Here is an 18,464-nt window from a genome sequence, read left to right on the forward strand (position 1 = left end):
CACCGCCAGTGTGTTGGCTGTGTGGAATGACAGGGCATGTGGCTCGCATGTGCAGAAGCCAAGGCATGTGGCAAAATGGAAAAGGAATGGGAACAGGCATGGTGAATCAGCCTGCCGTCCCACAACAGGGCGGTGCACAAAATCGACAGTTCAACAGCAGGCGTCAGGCTTGCAGCAAGGTGCGCAGCAAGTGGTTCAACCCTCGAACATGGGGAACTTGCCCCAGGGACAATCCCAACTGGCACCTCCGCAAATGTCTCAGGGCACTAACTCCGGAGGGGGAGTTACCCCTGGAAATGGGGGAAATCCACAGGTATACAGTGGGCCGAGCTTATATATGAAATAGGACAGCTCACGGGGGACTCTGATGTGCTCTATCCTATCAGTGACACCAGATCCTAATAGGGAACCTAGGATAAATGTCGTCATAGGGGGTAAAGAATATTCCTTCTTAGTTGACACGGGTGCAACGCGCTCGTGCATACGGGAAGGTAAGTTTTCCTTGTCCGGCCAGGCCTTAGATACTCAGAGTTTCACAGGAGCTCACAGTAGAGTTCCCTTTACAGACGCACTCCCAGTCTCAGTAGGAGAGTGCGAGATGAATGTGCCCCTATTGTATTCGCATCAGACCCCGGTAAACATTCTGGGTCGAGACTTAATGACGAAGTTGAACATGACTATCTCGTTCACGGAGGAGGGAATAGTATGCTCCACTCCAAGAATGCACTATTCAAATGTATGCGAAATGATTAGAGCACACTCAGGACATACTTCCATGAGGGCTATACCATTAGAGCCAGAAGTTTTCGCATATGGCGTGCGAGTGCTCATGGCAGGATTGCCAGGCCTCGCAGACAGAACAATGAGAACCCCTGATGAGTTTTTATTTAGACCAAGAATACTGATGCATGAAGAAGAAGGACAAGTATTTCCTTTAATGATACAATCTGCCGCAGTGCGAGGGAAAGTAGCATTGATCGAAGTACACGATGATGAAAGTAGACAATGGTGCGCGATTATCGCCATCGAAGAAGGGTATCGAGTGACTGACGTCATTGATGATCATCTGTTCGAAGAGCACCCTGACCTAGAAGAGACGAGAGTGGAAGTGAGTCTCATATTTTGGGTCTAAATGATCAAACGGGAGGTACCTCAGAGAATGATGTTGGCACTAATACGGCCAAAGTACTTTGAAAAAGACATGGCCCAAGTGCCTGTCACAGTATGGACTACTGGACCCTATGACGTAGGCCTCCTGAAAGGGGTAAGAGAGGTGAAAATTAAACTGAAACCAGGAGCAATTTTACCAAGGGCGCGACAATATCCCATGTCCAGAGAAGCGGATGAAGGGATTGCGAAGACAATTTCCGCCATGATGGAGCAGGGCATCCTAGTGATGTCAGAATCACCCTGTAACATGGTGATTTACCCCGTCAAGAAATTGAAGGGAGGGTCTTGGCGTTTAATCCAAGTTTTAAGAGCATTAAACGATATTGTTGAAGCAGAGTTCCCTCTAGTCCCTAATCCATCCACAATTTTATGCAACATACCTACTGAGGCAAAATATTTCACGGTGATTGACTTGAAAAATTTGTTTTTCTCAATCCCGTTGCATCGTGACTCACAAGATCTGACGTCATTTACTTTCAGAAAAATGCGTCTGAAAAGCATGAGATTGCCACAGGGGTATTGTGAGTCTCCGTCCATCTTCAATAGAGTCCTGCAAATGGACCTAAGCAATATTGCAGTAGACAGTGTTGTCTTGCAGTATGTAGATGACATTCTGATCTACAGCACCACTGAAGAACAATGCAGGCGCGACTCCATCCAGCTACTAACTATACTGGCTGAGAAAGGATATAAGGTGGACAAGGAAAAGTTACAATACTGTCAACAAGAGGTGCTGTACATAGGCCAGCTAATCTCCCACGAAGGGAAAAAGGTAACCCCAGAAAGGGCTGAAGCTATCATGATCACGGCTAAACCGCTCACGATAAAACAAATGCAGAGCTTCCTAGGCCTGTGCAATTATGTCAGAGCATGGGTCTTCGACTACAGCTTGTATACCAAACCCTTGCTTCAGGCTTTGAAGAAAGCCCAGGCGACAAAGGAAAAAATTTAATGGACTGAGACAATGGAAAAGGGGTTTGCAGAACTCAAGGGGGCGATTTGTAAGACCCCAGTTTTAGGGATTCCAAATTATGCAGAGGAATTCTACATGTTTTCACATACTGATGGCAATTTTATGACGGCAGTGCTCGCTCAGCGAACCTCGCTGGGGTATAAGCCCTTAGCGTATTACACCGGGAGTCTGGACCCGGTTATGAGAGGCCACTTCCCATGCAAACAAAATTTAGCTGCCGCCGCATTCGCCATCGAGAAGGCATCATCTATTGTAATGGGGTGCTCAATGACTTTGTACGTCGAGCACTCACTATTCGCCATACTAGAAAAACCAAAGGGCACGCTGACATCTCAGAGAGCATCCGCCTATGAGGTGATTATCTCTAACCCATCGATCAAAATAGTTTGATGTAAAACTGCAAATCCAGATACGTTCATAGCTGAGCCAGTCACAGAGGGAGAACCTATGCATGACTGTGCAAATTATGAGGAATTCTATGATGGAATCCCCAGGGTAAAAGAAAATGCCCTGGCAGGGGGTGAGATCGTGTTCATTGATGGTTCTTCGAGAATCGACCAAGAAGACGGACAAAGATATACAGGCGTTGCCGTAATAAAGCACATGGCAAATGGAGAATTTGAAGTACTCTTTAGTGCACGAATACCATCTCATTATTCAGCACAGGCTGCAGAATTATTGACGTTGATACTCGCCATTGAGAATCATGCAGATCAGGAATTAACAGTGTACAGTGACTCCACCTATGTGACGTCCACAGTGCACGCAGGACTAGCACGCTGGAAGAGGAGGGGCTACCTCTGAGCAGACGGCACGCCAGTGCAACATGCAGCCTTATTGGACAGGTTGATAAAAGCACTACAGCTCCCAGTGGGCATAGCAGTCGTGGAATGCGCGGCCTACACCAAAGGGACGGATTTCGTGTCATGTGGAAATCATGAAGCAGACACGGAAGCCAAGAGTATGGCATCCAAGAGTGAAACAATCATGGACGTGGAGGTGGCACGTACCCATGAGAGGATGATGGTAGCATGAGCCACACCTGAGGCCTATAGCAGCATGGGGCAGACTCAGCCAAAGGAGTTACAAGGGGAGGTACCTCAGGAGGAGAAGAATTTGTGGAAACGTCAAGGGTGCTCCTTAAGCCCCTCTGACGGATTGTGGAGGCAAGACAGCACGGGTAAACCCGTAATACCTGTCGCCCTACTAAAAATAGGATTGGAGCAACTGCACTACCCTATTCATATGTCAAAAGAAAATCTTGCTGTAATGCTCGCAGAAGACTGGTTTACACTGGCGGTACATGAAGTGCAGATTTTAGGAAGGGTATATATGTAGAGTGCAGGTCCTAGGATGTGTGTATGTTGTATGATATACAGTTCAAGTTAAAGGGCGTGAGAATGTGTTTGCATACATACAATGCAGGTTGCAGAATGTGTGTGTGGATAGCACAGTACAGGCATTAGCTGAGCCAAACCCAGGATGTGTGTGACAGCAGCAGAGCCAGACCTATTTACCTCTGATCTCGCAGTGCAGGTCCCCCAGCATGGCGTCCAGCTCCTTGGTCCTAGCGCTCCTGTAGTGCAGCCGGTCCTCGGATAAGAACTGAAAGGGAATCAGAGAAGATCAAGTCCATGGGGTTCCACCAGTATGAGCTACATTAGCACAAATGAGGTGAGATGATAGGCAGGTGATGCAAGTCCGCTAATGAGTTGGGTTTCGGAGAAATAATGTGATTGGGCTCCCACTGTGGGTTTTTTTGAGGAATGATGCAACTGGGCTTCCACTGCAGGGTTTTGGAGGGATGATGTCAGTGTGCTCATGATATGGGGCGTTTGGACAGATGATGTGACTACACTCAAGGTGTGGGGTATAGCACATACATGGGATTTGGATATGTGGGAGTTGGTTCACAGCATGATGTTTGGAAGGGATGATGCAAGTAGGCTCAAGGCACCGGGTTTTGGAGATGTGGGAGTTGGTTCACATCATGGTGGTTCGGAGCTATGATGTGAATAGCCTCACTGCATTGGGTTTGGGAGATGTGGGAGTTGGTTCACAGCATGGTGGTTCGGAGCTATGATGTGAATAGGCTCACTGCATTGGGTTTGGGAGATGTGGGAGTTGGTTCACAGCATGGTGGTTCGGAGCTATGATGTGAATATGAATAGGCTCACTGCATTGGGTTTGGGAGATGTGGGAGTTGGTTCACAGCATGGTGGTTCGGAGCTATGATGGGAATAGGCTCACTGCATTGGGTTTGGGAGATGTGGGAGTTGGTTCACAGCATGGTGGTTCTGAGGGATGATGTGAGTAGGCTCATGGCACTGGGCCTTGGATATGTGGGAGTTGGTTCACCTAATGGTGTTTGGAAGGGAGGATGCAATCGTTGATAGCATGGTGGTTTGGAGGGATGATGTGAGTAGGTTATTGACTTGGTTATCGACCCCACGATGCCTAACAATTACAGACCTATAACAACTGTCCCCTTCCTTCTCAAGATTCTAGATAAAGTGGCACACAGCCAAATCCAACTATACCTCGAATCTAACTCCATCCTAGGCACCAGACAGTCAGGCTTCCGCAAAGGTCATGGAACAGAGACTGCTTTGCTGGACCTAAAAAACCAAATAACCAAGATATTGGACAAAGGTAAACCCGCCCTTTTACTTCTCCTCGACCTCTCTGCGGCATTCGACCTAGTGGACCACAAGACCCTCACCTCACACCTCTCCCACTCCGCACATTTCTCTGACCAAGCCACCTCCTGGATAACCTCATTTCTTGAAGGGAGGGCCATGAAAGTCTTTTCAAACATCTCGAGCGCAACACCATCCATAATACACTGCGGTGTCCCTCAAGGCTCCTGTACAGCACCTACGCTTTACAATCTATTCACTAAGCCCCTATTCGAGAAACTTGATGCACTTGGGATTGCCTACACCAACTACGCCGACGACACCCAAGTGCTCCTCCCTCTATCAGGCTCATACCACAAAGACGCCCTAGCTCTAAAACTCATATATGCCACCATTCAAGCCTGGATGGCCACTAACGGCCTATGTCTTAACGGGGATAAGACTGAAATCCTTATCCTCGGCCAAAAATCCACACTGGCCAGGCTAGACAGCTGCTATGCCAATTTCAACATCGACAACTGCACTATCCCAGTCCTATCCTCTGTGAAAACGCTAGGGGTCTACATTGATGCAACCCTGTCCATGGACAAACAAGTTAGTGCCATTGTCTCCGCATCTGCACTAAGCACTAAACTCATCAACGCCATTAAACCATTCCTTTCCAAAGAAAACTGCCTTTCAATAGCAAGAGCTACCATAGGCGCTAAACTTGACTATTGCAATGCACTTCTAGCCGGCACCTCTGAAAAAAACCTAAACAAACTCCAGGTCACCCAAAATAACGCTCTAAGAGCAGCATTAAACATCTCCAAAAGGGACCACATCTCACTGGCAAGGCAATCAGTTCACTGGCTCCCTGTCAAAGAACGCATCACCTTCAAGGTACTGACTACTACCCACAAATGTATCCACCACACTGCACCATCATATCTCTCAGACACCATTCTCAGACAGACCTCATCCAGACCTACCAGACTCTGCTACACTAACCAACTCACTGTACCACGCATCCACAAGATTACAGCCGGGGGGCTGGGTTTCCCCTACATAGCACCAAAACTTTGGAATAATCTCCCCCACGCTCTAAGAGCAGAAGGCTCCCTCACAGCGTTTAGAAAAAAACTCAAAACCTCTCTCTTTAACTAAAATTCCTCTACCTACTGCCATTCAGGCACACACTGCTAACTATTGCTACTGCCCAAACTGTATGCATGTATGCCTCTGTATGCTGTAACTAAGACGCGCTTTCCCTGTAACCAGCGCTATTCTGTAACCAGCGCCACGATGCCTCAGGGCTGATTCTGTGCGCTTAACAAATGCGAATAAATAAATAAATAAATAAATGGGTTTTGGAGATGTGCGTGTTGGTTCACAGGATGATGTTTGGAAGCGATGATGCGACTAAGCTCACGGCACTGGGTTCTGGAGATGTGGGAGTTGGTTCACATTGTGGTGGTTTGGAGGTATGATGTGAGTAGGTTCACAGCACTCTGTTTTGGAGCTGTGGGAGTTTGTTCACAGCATGGAGTGTTTGAGGGATGATGAGAGTAGGCTCGCGGCACGGGTTTTGGAGGTGTGGGAGTTGTTTGACAGCATGGTGGTTTGGGGGATGATGTGAGTAGGTTCATGACACTGGGTTATGGTAATGTGGGAGTTGATTCACAGCATGGTGTTTGGAAGGGAGGATGCGATTAGGCTCACAGCACTGGGCTCACGGCACTGGGATTTGGAGATGTGAGAGTTTCACAGCATGGTGGTTTGGAGGTCTGATGTGAGTAGGTTCACAGCACTGTGTTTTGGAGATGCGGGAGTTGTTTCAGAGCATGGTGTTTGGAAGGGAGGATGCAAGTAGGCTCATGGCGCTGGCATTTGGAGATGTGGGAGTTTCACAGCATGGTGGTTTGGAGGTATGATGTGAGTAGGCTCACGGCACTGTGTTTTGGAGATGTGGGAGTTCTTTCACTGCATGGTGTTTGGAAGGGAGGATGCGAGTAGGCTCAAGGCACTGGGTTTTGAATATGTGGGAGTTGGTTCACAGCAGGGTGGTTTGGAGGGATGATGTGAGTAGGTTATTGACACTGGGTTTTGGAGATGTGGGTGTTGGTTCACAGAATGATGTTTGGAAGCGATGCGAGTAAGCTCACGGCACTGGGTTCTGGAGATGTGGGAGTTGGTTCACAGTGTGGTGGTTTGGAGGTATGATGTGAGTAGGTTCACAGCACTGTGTTTTGGAGCTGTGGGAGTTTGTTCACGCATGGAGTGTTGGAGGGATGATGAGAGTAGGCTCGCGGTACGGGTTTTGGAGGTGTGCGAGTTGTTTGACAGCATGGTGGTTTGGGGGATGATGTGAGTAGGTTCATGACACTAGGTTATGGTGATGTGGGAGTTGATTCACAGTATGGTGTTTGGAAGGGAGGATGCGATTAGGCTCACAGCACTGGGCTCACGGCACTGGGATTTGGAGATGTGAGAGTTTCACAGCATGGTGGTTTGGAGGTATGATGTGAGTAGGTTCATAGCACTGTGTTTTGGAGATGCGGGAGTTGTTTCAGAGCATGGTGTTTGGAAGGGAGGATGCAAGTAGGCTCATGGCGCTGGCATTTGGAGATGTGGGAGTTTCACAGCATTGTGGTTTGGAGGTATGATGTGAGTAGGCTCACGGCACTGCGTTTTGGAGATGTGGGAGTTCTTTCACTGCATGGTGTTTGGAAGGGAGGATGCAAGTAGGCTCAAGGCACTGGGTTTGAATATGTGGGAGTTGGTTCACAGCATGGTGGTTTGGAGGGAGGATGTGAGTAGGTTCATGACACTGGGTTATGGAGATGTGGGAGTTGGTTCACAGCATGGTGTTTGGAAGGGAAGATGCGTGTTGGCTCACTTCACTGGGCTTTGGAGATGTGGGAGTTTCACAGCATGGTGGTTTGGAGGTATGATGTGAGTAGGTTCACGTCACTGTGTTTTGGAAATGTGGGAGTTGTTTCACAGCATGGTGTTCGGAAGGAAGGATGCAAGTAGGCTCACGCCACTGGGATTTGGAGATGTGGGAGTTTCACAGCATGGTGGTTTGGGGGTATGATGTGAGCAGGCTCACGGCACTGTGTTTTGGAGATGTGGGAGTTATTTCACTGCATGGTGTTTGGAAGGGAGGGTGTGAGTAGGCTCAACGCACTGGGTTTTGAATATGTGGGCGTTGGTTCAGAGCATGATGTTTGGAAGGGATAATGTGAGTAGGGCCACGGCACTGGGTTTTGGATATGTGGGAGTCGGTACATAGCATGGTGTTTTGAAGGGATGATGCAAGTAGGTTTACAGATGTGTGAGATCACAGCATGTACAGGCAGAGATGAACTAACAGAAGTAGGAGGGTGGGGATACATTTTACGGCAAAGAGCTGCTAACCCACACTCTTGCATGGTCATGGATTGAAGATGTGTCACTGACACCTAAGACCAGGGGAGCCAAATGCAGATGGTGAGATGGTGTGGATACCTGGAGGCCACATAAACATGTCTGCAAGATGTGATACTTGTAACAACGCACTTTAAGTCTGGACGGTGACAATTATTGTAGAGTGTTTGTAATGTGCCAACAGGAAGTAGCAGTCTTCTAAATAGAAGAATGGGGGTCACACAGTTCTTAAATGCTCTCTCACACACAGTCATCCCTAAACACTCAAGGCTTAAGCAGAGCTATCCCCCATGTTATGCACATTGAATATGCTCATGCCTCAGAGGCCTCAACCATAAAAGCTACAAGGCCACAAACTATGGCACTAGTTGTGAGCACAGGCTCTGATCTACAAGCACTGCAGTGGGCAAAACATGCGCAGGCAAGGTCAACCAGGCATAAGCCACTGTAACCATAGACTGCTAACGGTCATAAAAATGAGGCAATACCTTTCACACAACTTTCTGCCAACGTCTTGCAATGGTTAATACACTCAATTATCACTGGGATATAGACCTTTAACTCCTAACCTTCACACAAAACAGCCATACTGTGCCCACAACCACAAATCCATGGCCATGGTCCTTTTGGTCTTAAGCTTCATGTAGCCACCGCAGGGCATATGATGCCCACACCTCTTTCCCACTAGATCCCTTTGCACATGGAAGACTCTGTGCATGGTGGTGATCAACCAACCCAAGTTTAGGTTTAAACACACGCCCACCCAAACCATCGCCTGATCACCACAGAGTTCACAATTTCCCCCCCGGGGGCCTGACACTTCTCTGTGCCTGAGTCACAGTCTCTTCATAACACACACCTGGTCCACATGCTCAATCGTTCAAAAGTGGTGATTTCATTTGCAGTGAATGCTACTTCATTTTCAATCAGTCTCTTAACCCTGAGACGCAGATGCGCTTCTCTTACCATGAAGTCCAGCCCCTCGATCTCAAAGTCACTCTTATCCACCATGGTGGGCAGACGCGGGATGGAGAGCAAGAAGCCAATCTATCAGAAGAAGAAGAGGACAGGTGGTGAAGGTTTCCTTGACTTGCCGCACTGATTCACACCTACATCCACACTGGCAAAAAACTAGGTCCACCCTGTGGCTGCTAAAACCAAAAATCATGCCTAATAATATTCAGAGTCTGACAAAAGCTGCGGGGGGAGTGTGCTGCCACTACAGTGGAAAAGCGGGAGCAGTTTCACCTGTAACAAAAGACTTCCACCATCGGACCCGCTCCATAGTCACAGTACATTCTTGCCTACTTGGCAGATCTCCTGCTACCATTGGCTTGGTGCCCCCAAACTATTGTTCTCTTTAGTCTTCGGATATGATTAGCAATGGCCACCTTGGTTAGTCTCTAAAAACATCCCACTCATCCAACTGCAGCTGTAGTGGCCACTCATTTGAATAGACAAGGCTAATGGAATGCCAGTCTATTGAAGGAACCCACATGGAGAGCTATTGCTACATGAAGGTAACGCACGTCTTCCCCAGAAGACCATCTATAGGTTCTCATGCCTATGACAGCACTGCTGTCAGACTTGAGGCCACTTGATCCATAGGGGCACCTGGCAGCTCTACGTAGTACTGACATAACCCTGTATCATCAAACATGATCCTACAAGAAATAGGAGCAGATAAGCTTTCACAGGGATTCACGGTGGAGCGGGCGCACCGGGGCTTGATGAGGAAACCGCGACCTGGGGCTCCGCCGCAACCTAACATAGCGAGGATCTTGAACTATAGAGATAGGGAGAAGATCCTAGAATATTTTCGTAAAGGTGGGACAATACAGAGAGCATCCGCCAACATTACAGCGTACCCGGATTATACGTTGCTGGTGCAGAGACTGAGATACAGCTACGTGGCAGTCAAGAGGAGGCTGCAAGCAGCAGGCATCAAGTACATGCTCCTGTACCCGGCAAAGCTGAAGGTACTACATAAGAGTAGAGCGCTCTTTTTTGACACTCCCGAGGAGGTGGTAACGTGGTTGGATCTGCAGGGCTGCCCGGATACAAGAAGTGGACCGTGACCGGCAGGAACAGGACGGCTGAAAAACTGGTGCCACGGACATTGGGGGTACCGGATTATACCGGGAAGCGAGACTGGTCGAACACTGGATAGCATTCGGGCCTGGTGCCCGTCATGGACTGGAATATAGTAGGTAAATTGCAATTGGAAGCTGCATAGGGTTAACCCAATGCGTAACACATTTGCTAATAGGAGCAATAGGATGGAGGCAACCCACCCCCGAAATACTAATAGTTAAGTGGCCGTTAGGGCGACTTTACCCTACTGAGCCCTGAGCATACGTTTGTGCTGGACGGGGCTAGATGTGGGGGTGCCTGAGATCCAGGCAGGAAGCTAGGCAACAGTTGGAGGGGGCGTTGTTGGGAAGGGGTTGGGTGGGGGGAGGGAAGGGAGGTGGGAAGTTTGGGGTGTACATAGTTTTGGGGAGTTTAAGTTTGAACATGAGCCTACACGGAAGAGTTGAAGGGTTGTATCTACATAGCATGACCGGGAGGGTTCGGTTGGAAATGAGGGAGGAAGATATCAAAGCGCTATGGGAGATCTCAGTATAGTGACGTGGAATGTCAAGGGACTTAACAGTTATATGAAGAGGAATAAGGTCATGCTGTATTTGAAAAGGCAAAAGATAGATGTTGCATTGTTACAGGAGACGCATTTGACGCGGGAGATGCTGGAGCTAGTTGGGAAAAAATGGAAAGGGATTGTGGTGGGTTCGTCGTACTCTGCTTACGGTAGGGGAGTGCTTGTCAGGGTAGTACCTCATGTCCCGTTTCAGCTACTGCAGGAAATGGCGAAAACTGACGGGAGGATGGTTATATTGAGAGGGCTGTTGGAGAATAAAGAGGTATGCATCGTGAATACGTATGCTCCTAACCATAACACGGCGGCATACTTCAGGACTCTGTGCACCAGTCTTAGTATGTGTGTGGGAAGCGTGGTTATTTGGGGCGGGGATTTCAATTGTGTAATGAACCCCAAGGTGGATAGATCTGACAGCAGGATTGATAGGCCCACCCCAGCGGCCAAAGCATTGCAGGTGTTACTAGATGATTTCGGCTTGGTAGATGTATGGAGAGCAAAACATCCCAATGATAGGCAATATTCGCATTATTCTGCCCCGCAGCAGCTACACACGAGATTGGACTATGTCTTTGCCACGCTGGATGTGGTGGCATAGAGCACTCAAATAGAACACAAGGCGAGGGTCCTCTCGGATCACTCGCCCCTGATTCTTGGGTGGCAATACTGTCCCCCGAGGGTGCGGATCCTGACGTGGCGCCTCCGAGCGGAGGCACTCAAATATCCGGTCTTTCGTGAGGACATAAGAGATGAGATCATTAACTATTTGGAAACGAATACTGGTAGTGTTGACTCGGCGGGTAGACTATCGGAAGCTTTTAAGGTGGTGATGCGGAGGGCAGCCATAGCGAAGTCAAAGGGCCTGCAAGGTGGGGTTCTGGCTGACCTACAAAGAGTTGAAGATGAACCAGAAAGAACATTAGGAAGTGACAGTGTGGACACTGAGCTAGTAGTTAAACTACAACAGCAATGCGCGGAACATTGAGAAAGGCTCTGTAACCTCAATTATAAAAAGTATGTAGAAAGACAGCACGCGGGAGGAGATAAAACGGGTAGGCTTTTAGCATGGCTGTACAAGAGTGAAACCCCTAAACCCCCGATTAGGACAATAACTAACGAAGATGGCGAGGTAGTAGACACTCAAGAAGGAGTCAACAAGGAATTTGCGGATTATTATAGGGCGTTATATGGGGACAAGGAGGGAAGTAATCAAAAGGAGATAACCGAAACACTAGAAGATATAGGATTATCTAAGATAAGTGATGAGGTGAGAGAAGAGCTTGATGCACCTATTACCCTGGAGGAGTTGAAGGAGGTTGTGAAGCAGTTGCCCACCTGTAAGACCCCAGGAGCAGACGGGTTCCCTAGGGAATTTTACAAAGTATATAGAGAAGAAGTACTACCCACAATGCTAGACATGCTTAACGAAGCGTTTGAGATGGGAAGGTTACCGGAGTCACTCAGAGAAGCGATCATAATACCGCTTCCTAAACCCAACAAACCGGGGTATAGTTGTAGCTCCTACATGCCTTTATCGATGCTGAACCAGGACAGCATGATACTGACGGCTGTCCTGGCAAACAGATTGCAGAAAGTAATTGGTAAATTAATCCACCCGGATCAAACGGGCTATGTTCCGAACAGGAATATAACCCATAATCATAGGAGACTCCACCGTGTGATCGATTGGGCGGATAGAAATAATGGCGATTGTATCCCTAGACGCAGTAAAAGCTTTTGGGCCTCATTACGACCCTGGCAGAACGGGTTAAACTGCGCCGTAAAAGGCTGTGGCGCCGTTAAACCCGTTCCGCCACATTACGAGGTCCCCTCGCGGGACACGTTAAGCACGCCTGGGAAAACCAGGCGTGCATACCGGGTCCCGCGAGGGGAAGAGGGAGCAAACAACGGGCCATCTCGTAATGGCCCGTTGTTTACTCCCTCTCCCATTCCCATTCAGCCCTATGGGGTCTGAAATGGGAATGGGGATGAACCGTGTCCGTGTCCTCGAGTGAGAAATTACCGGGCCATCCGAACTCGGAATGGTCCGATAAGTCCTCATTCCGAGGACACGGACATGGATGCGGTTTTGCCGGCAGCCATGCCGCAAATAGCGGCATGGCTACCGGCATACCTCGTAATGAGGCCCTTTGACTCCGTTAAGTGGACATGGCTGCTGGCAGCCCTGGGAGGTTACGGAGTAGGGCCGGGGTATATCAGGTGGGCGAAAATGCTATACAGTGAGCTGTTAGCCAGAGTTCGAATGGGATCAGTGATATCTGAGAGATGGCAGCTTAGTAGAGGTACCAGGCAGGGGTGCCCCTGGTCCCCGATGCTTTACATTCTAGCCCTGGAGCCCCTAGCGATATACCTCAGGCAACAGTACGATACGATAGGTATCGAGGTTGGGGGGAGCGGCATCTAATATCCTTATATGCGGATGATTTATTACTGTACCTGAAATACCCGGAAGAGAATCTTCAATATATCCTTGAAGTGATGGAGAAATACGCAGGGTTGTCCGGCATTGCGGTAAACCCTCAAAAATCCAGTATATTCCCCCTAGGTAGCTATAAGGGTACCCCGAAGGAAAGGTTGCCAGTGTTACAGGTACCATGGGTGACTGGTTCTTTCTGTTACCTTGGCATAGATGTGTATCACACCGCAGAAGAGGAACATAAGCACAACACCGTGGTAGCTGTTGAGAAAATCCGGAAATGCATGAAGTTTTGGGAGAAGTTGCCCCTAGCCATGATGGGACGGGGGGGCAATGCTTAAGGTGGTGGTCCTACCTAGGCTTTTACATTATTTTAATAATATCCCACATATGATACCCAAGAAGTTCTTCACTGAATTGAATAGTATATGCAGGGATTTCCTATGGCATGGTACCCGAAATAAAGTAGTGCTATGGAAGTTGCAGAACTTCTATGAAAAGGGAGGTATCAGGTTGCCCAATTTTGAGGTCTACTATATAGCAAGTCAATTACAATATGTGGCCAATTGGCTCTCTGACGAAGTGACTCCTGAACATAGGTTGTTTGGGCGGGTTTGCACCCCATTTTACTTAAGGGAAATTATATTGTTGCCTGAGACAGATATGGAGGAGCGCCCTAAAATGGTGATGTTGGGGTGGAAAATGTGGCGTCGAGTGTGTCTGATGATGGAGGACCCATTCCCATGCTCCCCGCAAGTACCGCTGGTCGCATTAGTGGGAGGGGACGAGCAGCTGAGGGTGATTATCAGAACCTACTGGGAATCGGTGGGGCTGGTAACGTTAGGGGGCATCTGGCAAGAGGGGACCATTAGAGATTTCGAAGAAATTGGGGGGGAGGTGGGATTACACACTGGCCAATATGTTACATACCATAGGATGGTTCAGAAAATTCGGAAAACGTGGCCTAAAACAGTATTGGCGGAGGAACCAGATGTTACTGTGGGGGTAATATATGACATATGGGAAGGGGGGCATGAGATTTCTAGATTGTACGAGATGGTGATGACCAAGGTGGGGAAGGAATTGACACATCTGAGACTTGATTGGGAGGAGGAGGTGGGGGCCCCAATGGGAGATGGGATGTGGGAACGCGCCCTGGGATATCACAGAAAAGTGTCAAGAAACGCTAGACTTAAACAAATACAGCTGTACATAATGCATAGAGAGCATACATGACCCCTCTGAGGATATCTAAGTTACGGGACGCTGGGCAACAGGCGTGCCCTAAGTGCGACATGGAAAACGCTAACATGACACACATGTTTTGGTCATGCCCAGAAATCTAAAGTTTCTGGGGCGAAATGGCACAAAAATTTGCGACAAAAGGGGTCACGCTTGTCATAGATACGCCCTGGTCCTGCTTGCTGGGAGGGTTCCCCAGACCACGCAAACTTAAACATGTTGAGAAACTGAGAAACTTGGCATATGTGCTAGCAAAATGGAGGATCGCCATGGGATGGAAGAAATGCCACAAGCCACGGGTGGAGGTATGGTGGAAGGAGGTACAGAAATGGGCAGAGGCTGAAACGGTAGTATGGCAGGATGCGAGCAGCATGAGTGGGGAGGAAGAAGTGGGTACCTTGATGGCATGGAAATTATTAATAGCGGAACTGTTCGGATCTATATCGGACCCGACGGAATCCGAAGATAGTGAGACCCGGCCACATGTAGCAGATGCTGAACGCGAAGTACAAATAGGCTCATGATGGAGGGTGGGACTTGGGGAGCAGTGGCAAAATGGAAATACAAATGGTGTCTAATGGAATTGTTTAAATTACACTGCGTGTTGGATTTGTTTGTATTGTTGTTTGGTTTGAATAAAATTAATAAAATATATATTTTTTTAAAAACCCTGTATCATCGCTGGTCTGGGTCGTGAGCATGAAATTGGCTGAGCTTCCTTGGTTCACCCACGGTGGTGTTGGCGTGGAATGCCCCCACAATTCTCCAATTTTGCAAATCTCTCAAAACATGGCTCTTTCAATAACACATGACCAAGGACCAAGGACTAAATCCAATGGACGCACATACCAACGCACAGACCGCACAGTACCGCGCTACTGTTAAAAGATGTCAGCCCAAATTCCGGCTACCCACACTCTGTACAGTGCTCCGCTGCTCTAGAGCTAGGTCTGCTCTTTAAACAATAAAATATAAAAAATGTAAATAAATGCAGTATATGCGGCGTGCTGAAGGCTTTGCCTTATGGAGGGTGTGGCAGGTCTCGTCAGATACATGGTAGCAAAATGATCTCCGCAAACAAACAATAAAAGTAGAAGTTCAGCCAAAAACATGTACTTTTAAAAAGAAAATAGATCTCAATCAGGATTAATGGAGCCACAGGCTGGTGATGGATGATGAGTTTGCTACGGCTTCAGGGTTGACTGCACAAGTGAGCGAGGGTGACAACAAGGAGGAGGAGCGGGGACCTGTGGTGCTAGCGGTGCGTAGCTCCCCAGCCGCCGCGCCGCTGGGCTACGATTCAGGGAACGAGCTATCATCCCAGTTGTGCGGCCAGTGCCCCTTTTCCCTGTCACGCAACGGTCCACCGCAGCACCTTACCGAAGGGGGGGAAGCGAGCCAGGATCCTCCTCGGAGCCGCTGAGAGCGACGTCAAGTAGGGAAGGGGGAGGAGAGTACCAGGATCTTCCTAGCGACGTAAAGTGAAGAAAGGGGAGGAGTGTTCCTCCTCACAGAGCGACACCCATCTGACGGACCGCCTCCCTCCAACCCAGAGAGCGCCCTCATGACATAGCGACACCCATTGCACGCCTTCCTCCAGTCCAGGGAGGCAGCAGGAGGGAGAACCACGTATTTCAGACCAGCTCAAGGAGCTGGTAAAGCGGGACAACGAGGAGCAGCCAGTTGGCTGTTATCTAATTCCTGTCAGCAACACATTATAGCTCTGCATACAAGTTGAGACCGACAAAAGAAAACAAGGGTGCATTCAGGGTGCCTGTGCAATCTGGAACAGTCAACCAGAACACAAGCAACAAACTGTTTATCTGTCACAAGAATAAAAGTACAAAGAAGCACCTACAAGCAACAGCAGTGCACCTAGTGCAAATATCATTGATTATTCACACCCAACCAGTGAGACATCACCATGCAACACAGTAATGCACGTCCAACTCCCGTCTTCCTCCCTAATCCAGGAAATCCTCCCATCGCTTGGGATTTGTGGGCAGACACCTTTAAAGTGTATTTAGGAGCTGCGGGCGGAGCTAAACTAGCGGATGATGACAAGGAAGCCGCCCTCTTGAACTGCCTGGGCACAGAAGGGCTTACGATTTTCAGACACCTTCGAGGTCCTAATGTGCATGCCCCTAGTGTCGAAGGCGGAGATGGAGGAGAGGGAAGTGAAGGCCCAATATTAGCGTATGAGACAGCGTTGGGAAAGTTGGAAAAACGCTTTGGAAAAAGGGCCAACGTGGTGTTGGAGAGGTATCACTTCTACTCTAGAGCACAGGGAACTGGCGAAAGCATTGACACCTATATAACAGCTCTACGTACGCTAATTGGCACATGCAAGTTCACCGGTTTGGTCGATGAATACATCCGGGATCAAGTTATGATGCGCACGAGCAACTCAAGGGTGAGGGAAAGACTGTGGATAGAGAGGGACTCACCGTTGGAAAAGGTTATAGAGATAGCAAGAGCTATTGAGGAATCCAAAAAGAGCGTCATGGAAATGACAGATAAGGGTGAAAACATTCACGCCATAATGCCCAAGAGAATCGACGGCCACAAAGGAAGATTCAGAGACAACAAGGGGACATCGACGCCGAGAGATGCAATTAGGAGATGCGGATGGCGGGGGCATTCAACCGGATCAAAAGAATGCCCCGCTTCTACAGTTGACTGCAGGAAGTGCAAAGGGAAGGGGCACTATGCTCGTATGTGCAAGAGCACTGTACTTAATAGACAAACGGTTAGGATGGTAGACCCAGATCAGGACGAAGACAATGTAACCGTAGTGGGTATGTGGGCAACACCAACCCCATGAGTGAGGGAGCGCGAGAGATTGTTACTGAGTGTGGGGAATAATCAAGGGAGGAGAGGTGCATGGGCCATCCTGATGGTGAATGGAGTGCCAATGAAAATGATGGTTGATACCGGCTCTCCCTATACCATGGTAGGGGGATTGTGCAACAAAGGCATTTTTAAAATGCCTTTGTTGTACATCCCTCCTTTCCCCTTCTACCCCCACTCACCAAGATCAGCTCAATGGACACACACACACACCCAGACCCCCCCCCCACACACACACACACACCCAGACCCCCACACACACACACACACCCACACACAAGCAGCCACACACACACACACACAGACCACACACACTCTCTCTCTCTCTCTCTCTCTCTCTCTCTCTCTCTCTCTCTCTTTCTCTCTCTCTCTCTCTCCCCCCCCCCCGATTTGGCCGATTCCGCTAACTCCCGTTCCTCCCCACTCTCCTCACCTGATTCAAAGTCCTCCGGTTGCAGTTGCCTGTGAGAGAGATAGTCCTTCTCCTTTTTGTGTTGAAAGTATCTGTCTCGAGAGGAAGCCACAGTGAGTGCTAAAGTATAGCAAACCTGGGACCCCCTTCCCGAGGCGAGACAGTACGAAGGGAAAAAGCCTGTTCAGGCAGAAAAAACCCTCCGAGGAGTGCAGCGGTTTGAGAGGATCTGGAACAAGCAGTTGTAGTTCTTGAGGCAGTTAGCTGATGGGAGCAGGCAAAGCCGGACATCCGAAGCAAAGAAGGTTCCGGAGAGAAAGACAGCCACCGGAAAGGGTACCAGCAGAGAAAACAACTCCGGAGCAACAGGAACCAGGGCGGCTGAATGACAGTGCAGCCGAAAGGTAAGGCAGAGGAGGCGGGCGTGGAGAACAGCGCACCGTAGAGCTGAGGGAAGGAAGGGAGAGAGAGATAGTCCGGAGAGGGCGGACCGAAAGTACAGAAAGTGACCGAGGAGGTCAAGGCTGGAAAACTAGCGTGTAAAACCCAAAGCAGCGAGCTAGCGCAGTGAAGGGGGTTGCAACGCCGTGATCGCTGGGAGAGGAGGAAAGAAATACAACCAGCGACGCCATGTTGGAAAACCACTAGACCGTAGGGTGAGTAACAGAGAAATCACG

The 18,464-nt window shown here is 48.9% G+C and overlaps 1 protein-coding gene across 2 annotated transcripts in view; it reads right to left on the reverse strand.

Annotated features, from left to right (window-relative positions):
• Positions 1-18,464, reverse strand: part of MSH5 (mutS homolog 5) — a 402,336-nt gene that overhangs the window by 112,958 nt on the left and 270,914 nt on the right. For both annotated transcript variants that reach the window (XM_069635150.1, XM_069635151.1), the window contains 2 exons: positions 9,157-9,237; positions 3,661-3,748 (listed from right to left, as the gene is read on the reverse strand). In XM_069635150.1, coding sequence (XP_069491251.1) covers positions 3,661-3,748; positions 9,157-9,237 — 169 coding nt within the window. The remainder of the gene's footprint in view (positions 1-3,660; positions 3,749-9,156; positions 9,238-18,464) is intronic.

The sequence above is a fragment of the Ambystoma mexicanum genome, chromosome 13 (assembly GCF_040938575.1).
Source record: "Ambystoma mexicanum isolate Mex_15411 chromosome 13, UKY_AmexF1_1, whole genome shotgun sequence".
In the NCBI taxonomy this organism is placed as follows: Eukaryota; Metazoa; Chordata; class Amphibia; order Caudata; family Ambystomatidae; genus Ambystoma; species Ambystoma mexicanum.